At 54.2% G+C, this 15289-nt stretch overlaps 9 protein-coding genes across 9 annotated transcripts; 4 read left to right on the top strand and 5 right to left on the bottom strand.

Moving 5' to 3' along the window:
* Window positions 1–1124: 1124 nt before the first annotated feature.
* BAUCODRAFT_141164 (uncharacterized protein) lies at window positions 1125–2324 on the top strand (the record flags this gene model as incomplete). The annotated part of the gene is made up of 4 exons (XM_007680649.1): window positions 1125–1589; window positions 1639–1694; window positions 1749–2189; window positions 2248–2324. The coding sequence occupies exons 1-4, from the start codon at window positions 1570–1572 to the stop codon at window positions 2322–2324; spliced, it is 594 nt and encodes a 197-aa protein (XP_007678839.1). The 5' UTR covers window positions 1125–1569.
* Window positions 2325–2978: 654 nt separating this feature from the next.
* On the top strand, window positions 2979–4046 carry BAUCODRAFT_112155 (uncharacterized protein; the record flags this gene model as incomplete). The annotated part of the gene is made up of 3 exons (XM_007680648.1): window positions 2979–3051; window positions 3104–3324; window positions 3372–4046. 3 exons carry the CDS (start codon window positions 2979–2981, stop codon window positions 4044–4046), a joined length of 969 nt encoding a protein of 322 aa, XP_007678838.1.
* A 306-nt stretch (window positions 4047–4352) lies between these two features.
* BAUCODRAFT_26004 (uncharacterized protein) lies at window positions 4353–5186 on the bottom strand (the record flags this gene model as incomplete). Its single annotated transcript, XM_007680357.1, has 4 exons — window positions 4353–4362; window positions 4421–4682; window positions 4751–4930; window positions 5174–5186. 4 exons carry the CDS (start codon window positions 5184–5186, stop codon window positions 4353–4355), a joined length of 465 nt encoding a protein of 154 aa, XP_007678547.1.
* Window positions 5186–6912, bottom strand: BAUCODRAFT_36182 (uncharacterized protein). The gene is made up of 3 exons (XM_007680386.1): window positions 6734–6912; window positions 6343–6657; window positions 5186–6287 (listed from the first exon to the last, which is right to left on the bottom strand). Exons 1-3 carry the CDS (start codon window positions 6770–6772, stop codon window positions 5664–5666), a joined length of 978 nt encoding a protein of 325 aa, XP_007678576.1. The 5' UTR covers window positions 6773–6912; the 3' UTR covers window positions 5186–5663.
* Window positions 6913–7071: 159 nt separating this feature from the next.
* BAUCODRAFT_36181 (uncharacterized protein) lies at window positions 7072–7688 on the top strand. Its single transcript, XM_007680385.1, has one exon. It carries the CDS (start codon window positions 7398–7400, stop codon window positions 7614–7616), a length of 219 nt encoding a protein of 72 aa, XP_007678575.1. The 5' UTR covers window positions 7072–7397; the 3' UTR covers window positions 7617–7688.
* Window positions 7689–8751: 1063 nt separating this feature from the next.
* On the top strand, window positions 8752–9774 carry BAUCODRAFT_205433 (uncharacterized protein). The gene is made up of 3 exons (XM_007680647.1): window positions 8752–9313; window positions 9374–9500; window positions 9559–9774. Exons 1-3 carry the CDS (start codon window positions 9164–9166, stop codon window positions 9669–9671), a joined length of 390 nt encoding a protein of 129 aa, XP_007678837.1. The 5' UTR covers window positions 8752–9163; the 3' UTR covers window positions 9672–9774.
* A 614-nt stretch (window positions 9775–10388) lies between these two features.
* BAUCODRAFT_36174 (uncharacterized protein) lies at window positions 10389–11764 on the bottom strand. The gene has a single exon (XM_007680384.1). The coding sequence runs from the start codon at window positions 11379–11381 to the stop codon at window positions 10566–10568; it is 816 nt and encodes a 271-aa protein (XP_007678574.1). The 5' UTR covers window positions 11382–11764; the 3' UTR covers window positions 10389–10565.
* Window positions 11765–11822: 58 nt separating this feature from the next.
* On the bottom strand, window positions 11823–12825 carry BAUCODRAFT_149983 (uncharacterized protein; the record flags this gene model as incomplete). Its single annotated transcript, XM_007680646.1, has 2 exons — window positions 11823–12325; window positions 12390–12825. 2 exons carry the CDS (start codon window positions 12823–12825, stop codon window positions 11823–11825), a joined length of 939 nt encoding a protein of 312 aa, XP_007678836.1.
* Window positions 12826–12993: 168 nt separating this feature from the next.
* Window positions 12994–15175, bottom strand: BAUCODRAFT_36171 (uncharacterized protein). Its single transcript, XM_007680383.1, has 2 exons — window positions 14648–15175; window positions 12994–14583 (listed from the first exon to the last, which is right to left on the bottom strand). The coding sequence occupies exons 1-2, from the start codon at window positions 15017–15019 to the stop codon at window positions 13408–13410; spliced, it is 1548 nt and encodes a 515-aa protein (XP_007678573.1). The 5' UTR covers window positions 15020–15175; the 3' UTR covers window positions 12994–13407.
* Window positions 15176–15289: the final 114 nt, after the last annotated feature.

Raw genomic sequence — 15289 nt, 5'->3', positions numbered from 1 at the left:
GCAGCTCACTGCTCTCTGCCGCACCTGTCTTGTCTACTGGATGGCCGCTTTGATCTCGTACAAGCAGGAGGCTTCGCTCAACGCAACTACGTGAACCTCACACCGTGCAGGAATACGAAGACTGATGATTTCACTGCTAGACTTGAGATTGGGGACCGCCTGTGCAGTATCATTGAGCACGAGTTGTTCTTCTAATTGTTTCACGTCCCAGTGCGACCTGTGTTCAGATCGATGTTTGAATCTGACACGCGAGTTCCAGCTGCGATCTGCCATTGATAGACGTTTGGCGGTGCTGGTGAAGGCCCACACACGAAGACATGGTTCTCTCGTCGCTGCTACGGCTTCCTTTACTATGGAGCCGCTGTACTCCTGTGCGTGTATGCCACTTATGTCATCCCCAATGTGGGCACGGCTGTATGCCCGCTCCGGTACTTCGACCGGTAATGTGAAACGATTCATGTCCGCCAGCAGTCGCTACACGATGCTAACCTTGTTCCTGACCTAGCGTGGTTCCAATGCAGCAACAAGCCTTGACGGTGAAGATGGACGTCACCAAGCCCATGTTCCTGGAACAGCTTCCAGAACTTCCGATCGCCGTAAAGCAGCGTCCGAGCAGATAAGGTACCCCGGCATGCCGGCACTGTAACCAGTCGTACATGGCGTGACGCGGCTTCTTCTCCCGGATGGTAGGCGCAAGTCTCGTCAGGATCTTAGCAGCTCAACGTTGTTGCAGTGCGCTGGCTGCAGCTCTGAGTGGTGGCTAATGATACTGAGCATGCATTTTCGACTGTCAATGCTGGATACTTGGCTTTGCAAAGGGCCGAGATGAACCAATCAACGCGCGGCAGAGTGGCCGAAAGCTCACCATTCGCTACGTCTAAAGGCACTTCTGCAAACCATCCTTCGTCGGCCAACGCCAGTTACCAACAAGGTTGCTTGTTCCATTAACGGCAAGTCTAGATTGACTACTTAGCGAGAGATGCTGCACCAGTGATGGATCGACAGGGCAGAGTAAGGACAGGCTTGGCGTTCCGGTTGATGTCAGAGTCGGCTGGTCCAAGCTTACCTTACGGAACGTCAACTGGCGGGAGAAGCGTACCACAAACCTAATATACAAAGACTCGCCATGGCGGGCCACGGTGATGGGTCTCAGCTATTAGTATCGCTGTTGATCTGAAAGCTTGGTAAGAAAAGGCTCTTACTCCTCTTCAATATCTCCTTTCGTAAGACGTTGTAACGGTCCTGCTTAACAATTTGACCTATCGCACGGCAGCGCGCGCTTTCCGAGTGTCACAGCAGACAGACGCGGGCGGTAGGATCTTAGCAAGGAGTCGTACAGTGGACTGATTGGTCTTGTGTCTCGTGGTCAAGCCCAGAAAAAGCCATCGATACATCCCTTGGTGGACGAGGATCTGCGGACTCATAAGGCCGCGCCAGTCTAATCTGTCGGCTCCCATGATAGACCTCCACCTTTACGACTGAACGCGCTGAGGGAGGGAGGGGAAGGATAAACAGACAAGAACATTGTTTGCGCGCCGGGACAGCGCGAGATTGCGCTAATGCGGCTAAATGTCACGTAGCTACCAGAGGTATTGCGAAACCCACCGTACGACTGTTGAGCTGTGGCTAAGTTTGTAGGGAATATCATATAGCGGTCATAGGGTCTGGCGGAGTTGGCAAGAGCTGCCTGACAGGTAACGTAGCAATCTGATCTACTAGACAAGCACTGTCGACTTACGCATATGCAGCACAATTCGTTCAGGGCGTCTTCATTGAGAGCTATGACCCAACAATCGAAGACTCATACAGGAAGCAGATCGATGTCGATGGCAGACAAGTCATGCTCGAGATCATGGATACAGCAGGGACCGAACAATTCACGTCCATGCGAGAGTTCTACATGCGTGACGCTCACGGCTTCCTCTTGGTGTTCAGCATCACGTCCATGTCGTCCCTACATGAGCTAGCTGAGCTCCGTGAACAGATCGTACAAATCAAGGGTGGCGATCCCAACGTCCCGATCGTACTGGTGGGCAACAAGTCCGACCTGGAAGAAGACCGCGTGGTGTCAAGATCTAGGGCCTTCCAGGTATCGCAAGCCTGGGGCAATGTCCCGTACTACGAAACGAGCGCTCGCAGGAGGCAGAATGTCACGGAGGTGTTTGTGGACGTTTGCCGGCAAATTATTCGTAAGGACATGGCGAGAGCGCGGCGGCAGCCGGGGCCAGAACGGCCGGGCCAGGACAGATCGAACAGGAGACGGCGACGACGAAGACATGATGACGATGATTATGATGACCGAAGGCGGGGAAGCAAATGTGTGATATTTTGACAACAAAAGCGATCTGAAAGGCAACCTTCCATGCGGCAAATGGCTGCGATATACACACTGTCTTGCGCTTTTTGGTCCGAGTCGCACATCGCTACTTGACAACTACCTTGCAGCAGTCGCTCGACACGTAGCTGCTCGGGCGGCCTGAAGGCGTGCAAGTTTGAGTTAAGCGACTGAAATACCAGAGCTTCATACTCTGCGACCGCCAGAGCTCCCTGCTTTACTACCGCTTTCTGAGGCGCCAACGCTGCCTTGACACGGTCTCGGGCTCTTCTAATGGTCCACTCAGGCTGTACAGGTAGCTTCCGATCCCACGGAGGATAGACCATCCACAACTGCCCCAACCTCATTTGCAGGGCTTTCGAAAGAGGAGCAGCAATAGCAGCCGACAGGCACGCCTTAGTCAGCGGCATCTCCGTAAGCAGCAAGCCCGGGGGAGCTTCATACGGAGTTGGAAACGACCTCGGGATACCTTACCTTGACCAAAAGGTGCCACCGCAAGTACATTGTCGGCCCCGCCAGGCATTGGCCTAGCGGAGCCGTCGGCCTACATGTAGTTCATCTCGTGGTAGTGGCACACGACGTACAAAAGGTCAACTTTCTCCCAACCTCCTCCACCGTAACCAAATCGCTCTGGCTCCATATAATGGCGGCTGCTACCGACTCCGTCTCCTTTTCAGTCGAGGGAAAGACGGCTATCATTACTGGTGCAGGGTCGGGTAGGCATACTTCAGTTTTTCGCACAAAAATGCTTACAAGAGGACATTGCAGGCATCAACTTCTGCTTCGCTAGACTGCTTCTCTCCCGCAATTGCAACGTAGTTATTGGAGATCTTGGGCTTCGACCGGAGGCACAGGAGCTTGTCAATCAACACTCATCCATCGACAAATTCAAGGCACGTGCTGTGTTCGTGAAGTGTAATGTTGTGCAATGGCCAGATCTGGACAAACTTTTTGAGGTTGCGGATAAGGAGTTTGGCGGAGCGGACATTGTATGTCCACCGTCTCGGACATTGGAAGGCATACTTACGATCTAAAGGTATGCCCTGGCGCGGGCATCTTCGAACCACACTGGACGAACTTTTGGCATCCACCAGGCACTTCCAAGTCACAAGATTCTGCGCAGCCAGCTGGAGGACTAGGCCACTACGCCCTGTTCGACATCAATGTAACGCATCCAATCCGCTGTACACAACTTGCTATATCTCGATGGCTAAATCCAATCAAAGACAGCAGGGTCGGCAAAGCCAGCGCAACCAATCCTAAACGGGTCGTGCACATCTCATCCGTAGCCGGTCAAACGCCTGGATTCGCCACGCCGCTGTACATGGCCAGCAAGCATGCTCTCAGCGGCTTCATTCGTTCGCTAGCACAATTGGACTTCCTAGGCATCCGTGTAAATGGCGTAGCACCTGGTGTCATTAAAACGCCGCTCTGGACCGACCACCCGGAAAAGCTCAAGATGGTGGACGAGTCACAGGATGCATGGGTCGAGCCGGAAGAAGTTGCCGAGGCGATGCTAAGGTGCTGCGAAGATCAGACTGTCACTGGTGGGTATGTTATGGAGGTGGTTAAGGGTAAGACACGGTATGTGGATTGGAAGATGGATCCGGGCCCGAGCGGGCTCGGAGCGAATACTGCAAATCGTGCGGTCATGTATGCAGAGGTCTTTCAGTGGCTGTCAGAGCCTGGGTGGGGTGTTCCGAGGGAGTAAGTCGATCAAATGGATCAGTAGGCCTTCTAAAAGGTAGGAACCGATAAAGGCATTTTCCTTTTTGGGACGCGGCTTTTCAGTTAGTGAAGCTGTATTTGACAGTGACATGGCGCGTTACAGTCCACTAACAAGTATGGTATGTCAAATTAAGCCGACCAAGAAGCCGTATACAATAACCCACCGCGGATGAAGGGAGGGATGGCATTGACTGAAAATGCGAGAGCTTTTAGCCCAAACTATCTTTCTAGTCGTACCTACAGCACCCAGCATCTTCACTACGCCTCGCAAGGCGTTCGAGTCATTGGCTTATGCGGCGCTGTGTCAATTTTGTCAGCAGACTATCGCCATCTGTCGGAAGATGGATGTCGACTTACATGCCAATGACTCCGCAGGCCGGACGAGCGCCAGCATTGCCAGTCTTCTTGCTTTCCGCGTGGCCACCCTTGCCGAGATCATCAGTGCCGGCGTGCACAACGATGGTACGGCCGAGCACGCTTTCAGGGCCAATGAGCTTGATCAGCTTGTCCTGCACGGAGCCCTGAGCGTTGCCCTGTCCGTCCGTCTTATAGTTACCAAGGTCACCAACATGGCGCACTTCGTCTTCTGGTGCGCCGTGCTCCGTCTGGTGTGGGTTGACTGCAGAAAAGCGGTGGTCAGATATCACAACCCGCTGGAATGCTTACTTGTCGTGATGTTTAGCTTACAATGCGGGCCGGCGGAGGTGCAGCCATTGGTGTTGTCGCCAAAGGCGTGGACGTGCATGCCACGCTCAGCGTTGGCGTCGTTGCCGGTAATGTTCCATGACACGGTCGTCTGGGAGTTCTCGTCCGCCTGCTCGAAGGTGACGGTGCCCTTGACGTTCGAATCACCACGGAGGACAGCGACTGCGGTGAACTGTCAGCGTCCCATCGCTGCACGTGATGCCAACGCCACTCTCTGTTTCAGTCTATCCTAGCCCCATGGCTGCCACGATCGTGTCGTCGAGTTTCGTGGTGACACAACAACCTTGATGGTGCTGGCGCCGCCCGCCAACGAATGGGGTGTACTGAAACTTGCTCATTCTCGCACCCAAACCACCCCTACTTGATTGCCTTCGCCCAATGAGCAAGGCTCGGCTTCTTACGTACCTGCTTTGACCATCTTGACTATTTGTATATACAGATCTCTTTTTAATCTGGTGTATGTACCGTTCTCACTGCAAAGTTTTGCAAGAAGAGGGTGGCTGTCGAAGACGAGAACGACCCCACCTTGACCAGCTCCCCACCTCAGCGTCATTCATGGAGACCGGCGCCCTTCGGCGACAACGATCCGTAAGCCAGGCAAGCCAGACCATTACGGCAGGAGAGAGCGAGGCCGGCGTCTTCGCTCCTAGGAGACGTGTGCTGAAAGGCCACCAAAAGCAAGATGGTGAATTTCTTGGCCAGAGGATAAGAATCCTTCGAACGTCACAGACGAAGGTTGTAGCACCATCCTTTTTACAGCCTGCGGTCCACCCGACAGATAATTCCTTTTGAGACCTGATTATCATCGCTATGTACCAGCTGTCAACACGCCAGTGACCATACTAGCATTGTTACCCTAGCACCTTAGAACCACATCAACATCGCTTCAGCACGTCTATGCCTTCTCAATCTTCTCCCGCAGAATGCCCTTGAGCGTAACGGCATCGGCGGCGAACTTGCTAATGCCCTCGGACAGCTTGTGCACGGCCATTGTCTCCTCATTGAAGTCGAACCGGAAAGCAGCCTCTGCGTTAATGTAGCTCTTCTTCTGGATATCTAGCGACGAGGCATCCTCAGCGATCAGCTTCTTCGGCACAGAGTCTTGGCTGTTGTAGAGTTGCTCGAGCAAGTTCGGCGCAATGGTAAGGTAATCGCAGCCCGCAAGCTCCGTGATCTCGCCAATGTTACGGAATGATGCGCCCATGACGATGGTCTTGTAGTCGTACTTCTTGTAGTAGTTGAAGATCTGCTGCACGGACTTCACACCCGGGTCGTTCTCCTTGGTGTATTCTTGCTTGGTGTTGGCCTTGTACCAGTCAAGGATGCGGCCGACGAAGGGAGAAATCAGGAAAGCGCCCGCTTCCGCGGCGGCGATGGCTTGCACGAGGGAGAACATAAGCGTCAAATTGCAGTTAATGCCGTGCTTGCTCTGGAGCTCTTGTGCGGCCTTGATGCCCTCCCAGGTTGAAGCGAGCTTGATGAGGATGCGGGACTTGTCAATGCCCTTCTCCTTGTAAAGCTACGCGGCGTTAGTGTACCGTAGTTAAGCGCAAGAGTGCTTTACCTCTACTTACATCAATGATGTGGAGAGCCTTCTCAATGCTTGCCTCCTTGTCGAAGGAAAAGGCAGCATCCACCTCTGTCGACACCTTGCCCGGCACGATCTTCAAGATCTCGGAGCCGAACTGTACGAGCAGGTTGTCGAGCGTAGCGTCCACCTGGTTGTCGATGTCCTTGCCGTGCTCCTTGCCGTACTTGACGGCCTCGTCGATAAGCTTTGCATACTCGGGCTTCTTCGATGCTGCGAGGATCAAGGACGGGTTGGTGGTGGCATCTTGCGGCTTGTACTTGTCGATCGTGGCGAAGTCACCGCTGTCGCAGACGACGGTCTGTTGTAGTCGTTCGAATTAGTGAATTGTTTCTTCATTGAAGCAATCCGGAAGGCGGTGGAAGAGATGAACTCACGGTGCCAGTGGACTTGAGCTGATCAAGAGAAGAAGGCATGTTTCCTTTGTGGGAATGTTGTTGTTGTTGTTAAGTGGTCAAACGTGTACCGCAGTGGTTAGTCGTATAGATTGAATGTTTATACGCTCTTTCTGCCGGCGCGAACTTTTTGGTTGGGCTTGGGGCTATGGAGGGGCGAGGGGCAACGAAGCATAGACCCTTGAATTGTAGCTTCCGGCGTCATTGCTAATTCTGCCGCCATATCGCCGTCACCTCATGCGGCTAGAGGAGGGTGCAAGTGATCAATGTGTGACCCTTCACTACCGCGCAACCGCGTTGACACCTTGCTGATGCTTGAGTGACTGCCATGTGACCATCTCAAGAGGCTCATCCTATTGAATGTGGCGCATGTACTTTAGCCGAAGAGGTGCAGGCTGCGGCTAATGATCCGATACCGATGACTACTCGGCGAAGAGAGGCCGTCCTCCGACCAAGCCAAGTCCGCCCCAACGCCACAACGAGTCACACCTCAATCTTCAACACATGCAAGCATCTCCATCTCCATCCGCGCCCGGCTGGCGAGCTTAGACGGCTGCAGGCATCTCGCGAGAGAGTCCTCTTTGTTCTTCAACCTCCGCGCCCCGATATCCCACCGCTCCCGGCTAAAGCCCTACCAATCTTTACCATGGAGCAGAACGCCAGGCTTGGTCACTGTCTTCTAACGTCTTGCCCCCCCCTGCCATACTTCCATATCTCGCGCCCGGCCTTGACAAACCGTACTGCGGCTGTTGAGTGTCCCCTGCCGCAGAGCGGTCCTGCGTGTTCCAGCGCGGTGCATATGGCGCAAATGTCTACACCGACATATCTGGATTGTCGTGGCTCCGGCCATGTGCCGTTTCCATGAGGCCTGCTGCGAATGTGTTCAGCGTCATCCACTGCTGTCTTTTCTTGACTGCATCTGTTTCCGAATGATGGCTACTCCACCTATCAGCTTCCAAGGGCTCCGATCAGCACCGATGAATTTCGTGCTTACCCGGGTACCAGGTCCATCGCATAGTCCACTCAAGTGACGAAGGTCTCTCCATGCAGTCATTCCCTCGACTACGCAAATTTCGTCGTCTTTCACGAGATCTGCTCGCTCCTACATCGAAACAGTGAGCTTCCGAAGATGGTCATGTTGGAACGCTGCCGACGGTATCCCCGTGTGCTACCCGAGCCAGAAATAACTGCCAGAAAAGCGACAACACCACCGCCGTCATTGTTGAATCGCCGGTGCCCGGGTGCAAACGTTCGATCGGCCCACAGTACCGCTCAACTGCTTCTGTGATAAATGATATCTGCTTATGTCAGTTATGGGATAGGTGAGTCATGTTTGCGTAAGTCGAGCGCTTGTGATTTCGTGCAACACATTGTCATGTTTCTAAAACGTCGCTTCTTTCCTCCCTACCTTATCTGTTGATGCGATGGCGGAAAGTCGCTGGGGGTTGCTACGGCGGCCATACATCTGGCAAGTTGCAGTATGGCTGCATTGCTGCCTCCCACGCTTTGTCTACCCTTGACAAGACGCACGCTCCCATGACACCCACCTACTGGCCAAGAGGTTACCTCAAGCGCTCACTGATCGCTACCTTCCAACCATTCCGCTATGCTATGGATGTGCCACGGAGCAAGATCATCGAAGACACACGTGCAGTCAAGCGGCCAACCAACTCTTCACTAGCCCTGTTCCTGCACAATACTATCAATCGAGAAGCCAAGAAGCCGCAACGAAGCATTTAGCGGATGGAACCGTGGGCGGGTGCCTTCCTGGGAAGGTTAGAAACTTCGGCAACCCGCAGTAACCGACCGCTAGTCGCACGCTAATTCTGGCCTTCGCCATGCTGGCTTGTTTCACTGGATGGCGCAAGATGTACAAGTGCAGATCGCTGTCTATGCACAAATTGCATCGTTTCATGTCCATGGCATGCAGCTAACAACATGGCAGTTCATGCTGACCCCGTGGGTGGAGGAGACGATGCGTTTGTATACCAAAGCTCTCCACGGCGACACCGTCCGATTAGGCTTTGGAAGTACAAGCTTCAACACTGCGCACTTGGGTGATTACACCCATAGCATGTTCCATGTCCGCCAGCTCATTCGCCTGAGATCGCGGCCCAGCGCGGCGGTCCGCCCTCTGCAATCGACATACCATAGCTGTAGCGTCAAGCTGAGCTCGCCAACGCTGCAGTTCTATGGGAGGTGCTGCTTGATCGGCATAGCAGTGTATATCGGCGCTACGCATGGACGCAGTTGGCCCGATTAGCAGGATTGCGACCGCCTTGGAAGCATAAGTAGGCCTTCCATCCCGCTCCCCTCCGTCTCCTCCCCAGCAAGGCCACTCGCAACCACACTCGTTTGTAGTCTTCCGATTCCAAACATCATTCTCTTTCTCTTCCCACTCGAACCATCAACATGCGCTTCCTCTTCGCCACTGCCGCTTTCTTCGCGGCTGCCGCCTTTGCCTTCCCACTCACGCAGCGCCAGTCTTCCACCACTTGCGGCAAGAATCGGTACACCACTAAGCAAGTCAATGCTGCTCTCAATCAAGGCTTGAACTACTACGTAAAGTCGTTCCAAAATCTCTCTGCCTATTGATCGCTAACGTCAGCGTTTCGGCTGCAGTACGACGACGAACAAGTCGGCAGCGACGACTATCCGCACACTTACAACAACTATGAGGACTTTGAATTTCCCGTCCACGGCCCTTACTTGGAGTTCCCGATTAAGGAGACCGGCATTTACACTGGCGGTAAGTAGATCCCGTGATGAAGACGCTACGTCGCTGTTATAGATGCTGATTCTGTTAGGCTCCCCCGGCGCTGACCGTGTGGTGTTTAATGAGGATGGCGAGTACGCCGGAACGATCACGCATACTGGCGCCTCGGGAGACGACTTCTTGGGCTGCTCGGGCACTCATTAGGCTTGGCTGCTGGAAGGTGAAGTTGTCAGACTGGTAACTCTTGTTGGCGGAGATGGTAGTGAGAGGCTCTGGAGCTCGTTCGTGTAAGTGAAGGAGGTGCTACCTTTGCATTCGTGAGTGAATCCATTGCTGCTAGCGTGCTGTAGCGTGGTTGCCTAAAACTTACATTAAAGCAAGCACTTCGCACTTCTTGCTATAAACATCGCCCTTCTGTGAGTCGAAGTCAGCGTGGACCAGCATAGAACATCCTCTGTCTGCTGCAAGCACTGGAAGATGGCTGAGGAAGCAGGACAGAACCTTCTGCGCGCGATTGCTTCGTGAGTTCATCTCAGTCAACGTGGCATCATCGTCCTTCACTGACAGTCTTACAGCGCCTACGGTAATGACAAGTATGCCGACGTGGAGACCTTGACCTCATCACCGAGCATGCCACTGAGATCTACGGAGATATACAGCGCTTCCACGCGTCCCACGACACAGCCTCTTGCAGTTTGGGACTCTCCACGGACCTCAACCACACCTAGCACGCGGCATCGACTTGGCCAAGACGGGCAAGGAGCCGGCCTTCAAATGTCCTAGCTGCTCTACTGTCTTCAGGATAGCGTCGGATCGCATCAACAAGCCGTTTTCTTGCCCACTTCGGTGTCACGCGGTGCCACACGAGGACTGGTGGGCAAAACATACCGGAAGCCTGTGATGAGATTCCAGCACGGCGCTGGAAGGTGGGGCCATCCGGAAGAGCAATGAGGCCAGGTAAGACATCACAAGCGAGACGTGCGCTAGGCGCAAGATACGCAGCAAAGCCGCAGCATGTTTCAGTACGGATACATGCCTCCATCGACAGTGATCACTTTGTTAGTGACATAGGCTGTATTGGCCATCCACAACACCGTCTCAGCAATCTCTTCCGGTCGTCCAAGCCGACCGACAGGTATCCCTAGCACAGAGGATCAGCTTAGCTACTGAGCGATTCAAGCAACTGAAGCATTTTGATCCACGAAGAGATGTAGCGAATGACGGAAGGTACTTACTAGCAGCCATCTCCCTCTCCCTCTCCCCCGTCGGTGTCCCCATCATCGCCGTCCCCGTAATCACCGCCGGCGCAACCGCGTTGACCGTGATGCCCTTCTTCGCCACATTCCCCGCCAACCAATGCACGAAGCCGTGCATAGCGCTTTTGCTGCTCGCATAATGTGGACCAATAGACCCACCAGTGAGAGCCGCGACACTCGAATCGAAGATAATCCGTCCCCAACCTTGTGCCTCCATCGCTGGTAAGCAAAGCTGCGTTAGTAGAATAGCCGAGCCGGTGTTGACGCGCCATGTCCGCTCGAAGATGTCGATTGGCACATCGACAAGGTTCTTCACGCCCTGGTGTCCGAGCGTTGACCCGGCGTTCGCGAATAGGACATCGATTTTCTGGAAGCCGGCGACGACATCTTTGTGTAGTTTGCGGACGGAGTCGTAGTCGCCTAGGTCCGCTTGGAAGAAATCTACCTTGATGGTGGAGGGTGTGGCGCCGGTATCTGGATCCGGAATCGGGGAGAGCGCATTCACTTCAGACGCTAGCGCGTCACGTGTTTCTGCCGAGGCGGATTTGTAGTGCAGTGCCAGGTGGTAATGGCCGGTCTTTGCGAAGGTGAGGGCGGTTGCGCGGCCAATTCCGCCCGTGGCGCCGGTGATAAGAATGACCTTACGCTCGCCTGACATGGTCGATAGTTCCGCTGAGGAGAGGGAGGCTGTAGTGGAAGTCGATGCACGCGGTTGTAATGCCAATTCAAAACAAAAGTGGACGAGCTTCGTGCATGCTTGATCATCCAGTTAGAGCTCGTGACGCTTGACGTCATCCGACATAGTATGGCCTGGCGGAGAGTCGTTGTTGTCCTCGTGTTGTTCCCGTTTCCTGCGCCTTCAGCGGTCCCTCGAGGACGTGACTATGACTGTGCGGTTGCTTCTCAGATAGAGTCTGAGCACCACAGCAGCTCTCAACTCTCTACACCCAGGAGGAAATGTTAGCAGAGGCTCGGGAATGATGTAACGGCGCTCACATCGATCTGTCACTCGAGCAAGCTATGGGAACCCATATTGTGGCGTCCCCATCTGATTAGCTTGGAAATCGGGTCGGACGTAGCTGAAAGGTAGTGTATATGGTCATGCTGCAGCATTATGTACCATATCCACCCCACTCGCCTTTGCCGTCCCATTCGCCTTTGCATGGCTCGCCTCATGCTCCTTCAGCGCTACACCCTCTTCCCTTGCATGACTCGTAAGCTTCTTCAACTCCGCCAGCATCTTCTCCCTCACCTCCTCCAGCAGCGCATCCACATCTTCTTTCGTCTTTCCCTTCGTCGGCACCGGCTCCAGCACCTTCACAGATATTCTTCCTTGTCGGAAGATGCGCTTCTTGAAGTTCAGCACGGCGCTATAGTTCGCCGACACCACAGGCACGATGGGGACCTGCGCCTGCACGGCTAGGTGGAAGGCTCCCTTTTTAAATGGAAGCATGTCCGGATGGTCATAGTATGAGCGCGTGCCTTCGGGAAAGATGTAGACGCTCTGCTTGTGTTCGTGCATCTGCTGTGCGGCTTTGGCGAAGGCGGCCACAGCTTGTTCGCGCGAGGTGCGCTCGATGAAGACGGTCCTACTCAGAGACACTGCCACCAATCAGTCTTCCAACACTCAGCCGCGTATAGCTGCACCAGTGTGGTGGATACATACTGAACCAGCCCAAGAAAGGTATGTACTTCAAACTCTTCTTCGCCGTCACCGAGCAGTACTTGGGCCAGATATGCGCCAGAAACAGAATATCCAGCTCCGTCTGATGATTGCCCACAAACACAGCCGGTCGTGTCTTGTTCAAGTAATTTCTGGGATCATCGATCTCAAATGCAACATTCGTGAACAGCAGCATAGTCCACTTGAAGCTCTGCGCAGTGGCCCACTGGCCCAGCCCGCCGTAACCGGCAACATTGAGGCATGCGGAAGCGATGGTGCCATAGGTTGCGCATATGAGTAAGGCGATGAAGAAGGCGATGGTGCGGCCGAAGAATTCGAGGTCGTGGCGGCGGAGCACTTGGCCGAGGATGAGGAGGGTTTGGACGGTTAGGAAGATGGCTGCTGCTGGGGTGAGCAGCCAGAAGAGGACGAGGTTCATATCAGTCGATGCTATCGATGTTCAAGCATGAGGCAAGAGGTCCAATGTTCATACAGCGGTTGTATGTTGGTGTGTGTGAAGTCCGTCTGGCCAAATGGACAGCTGTGTTGGCGCGCAGGAAGACAATCATGATATTCTCATGGTGGGGTTCACAGCAAGGGAAGTTGTGGAGATGATCACATGTCAGGAACGTGCGAATCGAAGTCATATCTAACGATGAGTATACGAGTGTGAAACGAAGGACACTTGTACTCGATGTTCTGAAGATGCCTGTGTGTGTCCGTCAACCATCTGTATGCAGTATCCAGTCCACTGCGAATGAAGCTACATTCGCGCAATCGCGGTGACTTGAATCCTTCATAAGGTCACAAGAGACCCCATCTATGACACAATATACGATCCTGCCAGTTCCAACCATGCCACATGCAAAAGCGTCGCTACTGTTAATGTGAACCGCCTGCACGCAAACACACCGCTCCAGATGCAGGCCCTGGTAGCTGTTCGGTGGCAACTCTTCCGTGACTGGCAAAGCTCGCCACTGCCATCCCGGTACGGGTCGTCCAGAGGTGACAAGGTAAACACCTAGTGGTCAAGACCACGGAAGAAGTCCTTGAGTTCATCGGCAACCATATCCTCAATCCTCTGGCTGACCTCCTTCATCTTGTGCGTGACCTCGTCGGCCTCCTCAACGACATCCTCACGAAGCTTGCCAAAGTCGATGTTGATCACCTTCTCCTGTTCACGCGTTGCCGCATAGCCGCCCTGCTTGATGATGGAACTGTAGTTGCTCTCCCCGCCACCGTTCCAGGCGAGAATGTTCTTGGTGTTTGACGGGACATCCGTGAGCGCTCCCTCAGTACCGATGGCGATCAAGTTAGCCTTGAGCTGCTTGGGTGTGATCTCCGCGACAGCGTAGCCAGAGTCCTTGCTGGGCTGGAGGGAAAGCATGTACGCGAGCAGACCGGCAATGTGCGGCGAGGCCATCGAAGTGCCGGAAATGGACTTGACGGCGAACTTGCTGCCAATCCATGTAGACTGGATGTTCAACCCAGGGGCGAAGATGTCGTTGCACTTGCCGTAGTTGGAGAAGTATGCACGTTCATCTGCAAGAGTCGAGGCACCGACAGTGACGGCCTTCTCAGCAGCGGCAGGCGAGTAGTTGCAGGAGTCGGCGTTGTCGTTGCCAGCGGCCACAGCGAAGTGAATGCCCGCATCGACAGCGGCGTTCACAGCTTGGTCAAGGATGGGAGACTTGCCACCACCGAGCGACATGTTGGCAGTGGAGCCCTTGAAGCCCTTGCGCTTGCCCTTGCTGGCAACCTCGACCTGCTCGAGATGAGACTCGGCGGCGAACTCAACGCCCTTGACAACATCGGACATCGAGCCGGAGCCGTTAGATCGTAGCACCTTAACGGCCTTGACGTGGGCCTTTTTCGCGACACCGTACTTCTTGCCGGCAATGGTGCCGGAGCAGTGGGTGCCGTGTCCGTTACCATCCTCGTCAGCGTCGCCTTGTGGGATAGTCTTACCCCAGCTAGCGCGGCCCTCAAAGTCAACGTGGTCGACGTTGGTGCCGGTGTCAATAACGTAGACATCAACACCCTCGCCACCCTCGGAGGTGTAGAGGTACTTGTTGAAGTTGCCGAAGGTCAGGCTGTTGCGGTGCGAGATACGGGCGAGACCCCAAGGTGCGTTCTTCTCAACCTCTGGGTCTGCTGATAGAGTATGGACTTCCTGATCCTTTTCAATGAATTCGACCTTTCGATATCCGTTAGCTTGCAGTCAATACAGATACCGAGGACTCGAGCGCTTAGAAGCTTACGTCTGGGTGCCTCCGGATCTGCTCGATAACATCCTCGTCAAAGTGACCTGAGTAACCAAGAAGGCTGCCAGCAATGTTGTATGTGTGCTTCAAGCCACCAAAGATGTCATCAACCATGGGCGTCTGCGATCTCTTCCGGAGCTCGACCTTTCGGTTCTGAACGTTGAGATGGACGTCCTGTACCCAGCTGTGATGGTTGGCGGCATGCTTCTCCGTGACGTGCTTCTTGAACACCACGATGTAGTTATCGGGTATCTCCTTCGCATTCTCCGCCGAAAAGATAGGAGCCGCATCTTTGTGAATAGCCTGGTCGAACAACACCGGCGATGCTGACGCCAGCGCAGCCAGCGTCAAGCCTAAGAGACCCTTCATGGCCAACGTTGTCTTATACCGTACAAGAAGTGTGTAAAGTCGATACAGCTCAACGATGCGAGGGGGATGAATGGTGCAGCGAGGCAGTAGATGATAAGAGAAGGGAAGGAAGGGTGGAGGATAGTGGTCGTGTGCTTGGGTGAGTCGGACAGCTCACGCCCAGAGATAAGGGCAGAGCTTCCGAGGCAACAGCTTACCAGCGTCTGGTGACACGGCGATGCACTCGTCATTGGTCGGCCAAAGCTCTGCGTGGCTGGTGCGGAAGCCACC

Source organism: Baudoinia panamericana (assembly GCF_000338955.1).
Source record: "Baudoinia panamericana UAMH 10762 unplaced genomic scaffold BAUCOscaffold_10, whole genome shotgun sequence".
In the NCBI taxonomy this organism is placed as follows: Eukaryota; Fungi; Ascomycota; class Dothideomycetes; order Mycosphaerellales; family Teratosphaeriaceae; genus Baudoinia; species Baudoinia panamericana.
This window is presented reverse-complemented; position numbering and strand designations above follow the sequence as displayed.

What these genes read in the sequence shown, in the direction of transcription:
- BAUCODRAFT_36182 (XM_007680386.1), bottom strand. Translation starts at nt 6,772, where the DNA reads ATGCCTTCTTCTCTTGATCAGCTCAAGTCCACTGGCACC. An exon ending in AGCTCAAGTCCACTGGCACC is followed by an intron (nt 6,658 to 6,733) that starts GTGAGTTCATCT and finishes CGACTACAACAG; the next exon opens with ACCGTCGTCTGCGACAGCGG. An exon ending in AGGCTCTCCACATCATTGAT is followed by an intron (nt 6,288 to 6,342) that starts GTAAGTAGAGGT and finishes AACGCCGCGTAG; the next exon opens with CTTTACAAGGAGAAGGGCAT.
- BAUCODRAFT_36181 (XM_007680385.1), top strand. Translation starts at nt 7,398, where the DNA reads ATGGAGCAGAACGCCAGGCTTGGTCACTGTCTTCTAACGTCTTGCCCC.
- BAUCODRAFT_205433 (XM_007680647.1), top strand. Translation starts at nt 9,164, where the DNA reads ATGCGCTTCCTCTTCGCCACTGCCGCTTTCTTCGCGGCTGCCGCCTTT. An exon ending in ATCAAGGCTTGAACTACTAC is followed by an intron (nt 9,314 to 9,373) that starts GTAAAGTCGTTC and finishes TTTCGGCTGCAG; the next exon opens with TACGACGACGAACAAGTCGG. An exon ending in GACCGGCATTTACACTGGCG is followed by an intron (nt 9,501 to 9,558) that starts GTAAGTAGATCC and finishes TGATTCTGTTAG; the next exon opens with GCTCCCCCGGCGCTGACCGT.
- BAUCODRAFT_36174 (XM_007680384.1), bottom strand. Translation starts at nt 11,381, where the DNA reads ATGTCAGGCGAGCGTAAGGTCATTCTTATCACCGGCGCCACGGGCGGA.
- BAUCODRAFT_36171 (XM_007680383.1), bottom strand. Translation starts at nt 15,019, where the DNA reads ATGAAGGGTCTCTTAGGCTTGACGCTGGCTGCGCTGGCGTCAGCATCG. An exon ending in AGATCCGGAGGCACCCAGAC is followed by an intron (nt 14,584 to 14,647) that starts GTAAGCTTCTAA and finishes GGATATCGAAAG; the next exon opens with GTCGAATTCATTGAAAAGGA.